General features: G+C 33.2%; 1 protein-coding gene across 1 annotated transcript in view; it reads left to right on the forward strand.

Annotated features, from left to right (window-relative positions):
* LOC119575985 (acyl-coenzyme A synthetase ACSM3, mitochondrial-like) overlaps positions 1–3408 on the forward strand; it is a 3926-nt gene extending 518 nt beyond the window's left edge. The window contains exons 3-7 of the mRNA XM_037923513.1: positions 1157–1294; positions 1740–1833; positions 1954–2089; positions 2199–2418; positions 3254–3408. Coding sequence (XP_037779441.1) covers positions 1157–1294; positions 1740–1833; positions 1954–2089; positions 2199–2418; positions 3254–3340 — 675 coding nt within the window. The 3' untranslated portion in view covers positions 3341–3408. The remainder of the gene's footprint in view (positions 1–1156; positions 1295–1739; positions 1834–1953; positions 2090–2198; positions 2419–3253) is intronic.
* Positions 3409–4050: the final 642 nt, after the last annotated feature.

Consider the following 4050-nt stretch of genomic DNA (forward strand, 5'->3'; position numbering starts at 1 on the left):
AATTTTGTGGTTTACAGGATAGCTTAAACCCATTGGGCTGGGATGGTATGATGTATATGCCACTTTTAGTTTATAATTTTGTATACAAATAGATGCCTCCAAAAGTACTTAGTCACCAAAGATTCAATTACTAGTCCTTGATGCTTGGAAAGATGTTTTTTTATTTATTGTATTGTAAGAGCATAATTATAATGTCAATAATAATAATAATAATAATAATAATAATAATAATAAATAATAGCATTGATATTATAGCATTAAAAAAATCCTGATAATTCAAGAAATCCGGTTAGGTCACATAGGACCTATTAATTAACTCCTTGATGGCTGAGCACTTACAGAGCCATCTATATTCAGCAACAGTACATGTACCTAATTAGTTAAAAAGAAGGACTGGATGAATTAACATTATTTTCTTTAAATAATTGTCTCACAAAGCAATTGGATAACTTCTATTCACGTTACTATGATCTTTGGTGTAGCTAAGCTTTTAGGTTCCCTTGAGTAGTTCCCTATATATATTTTTTTGTGTGTGTATGTGTGTGTGTGTGTGTGTGTGTGTGTGTGTGTGTGTGTGTGTGTGTGTGTGTGTGTGTGGTGTGTGTGTGTGCACGTGCACACGTGCGCAGCATGTGTGCATTTATATATGTTTGTATATGTATATATGTGCGTGTGTGTGTGTGTGTTGTATTGTGTTTAGTTTTTTGTGGGTGAGGGAGTGAGGAAGCGAGCAAGTGTGCATGCATTAGAGTGAGTGAATGAGTGAGAGAGAAATATAAATCATTTGCAAATATTGGTCTCATTCTGTCTTTGGGCTGTATATGGTTGCACTGCCAAAATGTAGTCAGTTTTATTCTTTACAAGTCAGTTTATTGCCATCTAAGGTGTTCGGTGGGTGAGCACTGCAAAGATCTACCTTACAATGGGGCTACTTTTTAACAAAATGCCAAAGAAGAGATACATATCAGTCTAGTCTTGTTTTTGAGCTTATGGAGAAAGATAAAGCATATTCTTGGCTGTAGACTAAATTTGACACCTTTTTTTCCAATAGATTAACCTATTTCCTTTAGGTATGTGAAAGTACATTTTTCTATAACCAGAAAAATTATTGGGAAGCTTCTGAGAGATTGTGAATGATATTCAGTTTGCCTGATAGGAAACGTTCTCATATTTTAGGTTGAGGATTTATGAAGGATATGGCAGACAGAAAACAACACTGCTGTGCTGCATGTACAAAGGCATAGATTACCGTCCAGGTTCCATGGGAAAACCAGCACCAGGCTACAATTTAAAGGCAAGTAAATGCAAGAAAAAAGTTATTGTAAAATATCAGGTTATCGATTTTGACATTTTATGCAGTAATGATCATGTAGTAAACAAGAATATATATCACTGGAATAAGAACAAAAATAAAGAATACTGAAAAATGGCAGTACACTGTTATCTGTTGATTATGTATACATATACTAGTAAGATAAATGTAATTATGATGCCCTGCAAAATATAGGGATCACACATTTTTCGTGACCCAAAACCTGTTTACTTAATGATTGTTAGTTTGCAGTGTTATACAGTATCTATTGATCAAGGTTGTATTGTATTCAACTTGTTTTATTACTGAAAATATTGCTTTATCTTTACTTTCATTATGAAAAGAACAGGAACACTTTTCCCACCAGATAATAATTATTTTCCCAAATTAGATTGACCCTTCATTGCAAAGTGTACTTTATGTGCAGGTAATTGATGATGATCTGAATGAATTGGAACCTCACAAGGAAGGGTACTTGGCTGTCTCCTTGAAAGAGGGGAAACCAATTGGACTTTTCAATGGTAAGTATAATGTTTTTGATTTCCTCTTTTATCAGTCTGAGATGTAAGAAATTCTAATTATTTATGATCTTTCAAAGCCGTTAGTCTCCTTCTACTCCCTTTTATTCCTGTTCATTACAGGATACCTGTCCAACAAGAAGCAAACATCAAAAGTGTTTTTAGGTGATTATTATATAACTGGTGACAAGGCTTACTATGATGAGGACAACTACTTCTGGTTTGTTAGCCGTGCTGATGATGTCATAATCTCTTCAGGGTATGTCATTCTAGACTTCAATACTTCCTGGAAATTTAAGCAGATAAAGATTGGGTGCATTTGGATTGGTTATCAAGTATTGGAAACTCACATTATATGACATTCACAGGTACAGAATTGGACCTTTTGAAGTGGAGTCTGTCTTAATCGAGCATCCAGCTGTGGTGGAGTCGGCAGTGGTCTCCTCACCTGACAGTCTCCGTGGAGAAGTTGTGAAGGCATTTGTTGTTCTGGCTGACAACTACAAGAACCACAAACACGAAGACCTGATTGTTGAACTGCAGAACTATGTGAAGCAGAATACAGCACCTTACAAGTACCCTAGAAAAGTAATTATTTTAGCAGTTACAGGTTCCTTAATTCAGGAAGCACAGAACTTACTCAAACATTCAGAGGAAATTTAAACCAGCCAAGGAAGATGATCATTAGAATAACATGAATGAATTCAAAATTTCTTGAGACATTTTCATTTTCACAATTATGTGTTGACTAAAAGTGGAAATAGAAAAGCATGGGACTATAAAAGTAAATGACTAATTAATGCATTTAAATTATAGAATTGGTTAAATTTTAGGTCAAATTTACTTATATCTGATTTTAGTAGCATTTATGGATATTATTGGCATTGAGTACATGCTTTATCCAGTTCAATTTGATTTTATTAAGTTTGTTTACTCTGAGATAGCTTCTCAGATGGAGAATTTAAAAAAAAAGTATTACTATTATAGTCCTTATTAATCTTAATATTATCATCATTGCCAATTCTGTTATAACAACATTAATATCAATAACCGTGAAAACTTTTCTTACTGAAATATCAAGGAAAGGTGTAAAAAGCTGAGCACTTTTGGAGCCATCTCTATTTAAACAAATAATAATAATAATAATAATAATAATAAATAATAAATAAAAAAACGATGACAAAGGATAATGTGTATATACATGTATCAGCAGGTTAATTAGGGAGCATCAAACATTCTTTTTCATTTTTATACTTTCAGCATCAGATTGAAACTTTGCAGGAAATTCTCTTAATTCCAAGTATATAAAGATGATGTTCTTTCCTGAAGCAGCCATACAATGTATATATATCTATTGTCCCTTTGATATGATAAATTTTGCATGCCTGAAGTTGTCTAACATAATCTGTTTTCCAAATTGCAGATAGAATTTGTGGAGACACTCCCAAAGACCATCAGTGGTAAGATAAGAAGAGTGGAACTTCGCAGCAACGAATGGGCAAAAACCTAAGGGTTATAATCCTACACATTGATTTGAAAGATCATCCTTTTCTCAATAGTTTGATTTGATGGTACAGAAGTGTCACACTGCACCATGTAATTGCTATTTTTTAAACAAAATCTGAATTGCATAATAAAATATCATTGTATTATAATAATAAAGTACAAAAGAGAACCTTTGTGATTTTTGACTTCACCAAATGGCTTCCTCTGAGTTGGGGATGGGGGGTGTACAGGGGTTGCACTCAAGAGGGCATACAGGGAAATATAACTAATGAAGCAAATCCCATAATAGGGAGCTCATATAAATGGGTAACCCCTAATCATTTTCCTAGATCTACAGTTGGTCATTTGCAAGTGAATCTTCATGATAATAATATTCTAAAATAATGTTAGGTAAAAAAAATATATATATCACATATCTATTTTTCTTCAGCAGCAGTTCAATAATATCCTTCAGTATTAATGTGGACACAATGCTATGTTTCAACAGTGTCAAAGCTATTACAATAATACGACAACTTTCAGTATTAATCCTCCTCTTGATTCACTGACTTGACTACTACTACTTTTGACACTGAAGCCTTAAATACAAATTCACTTTTCCCATGGAAAATTAATATCAAATAAAAAATTTAAGAATATATGTGTAGTGCAAGGATGTAAGAGATTAATGGACTTCAGTAATCACACTTTACACCAGTGTGCCTTTTAATTTTT

Source organism: Penaeus monodon, chromosome 8 (genome assembly GCF_015228065.2).
Source record: "Penaeus monodon isolate SGIC_2016 chromosome 8, NSTDA_Pmon_1, whole genome shotgun sequence".
Classification (NCBI taxonomy): Eukaryota; Metazoa; Arthropoda; class Malacostraca; order Decapoda; family Penaeidae; genus Penaeus; species Penaeus monodon.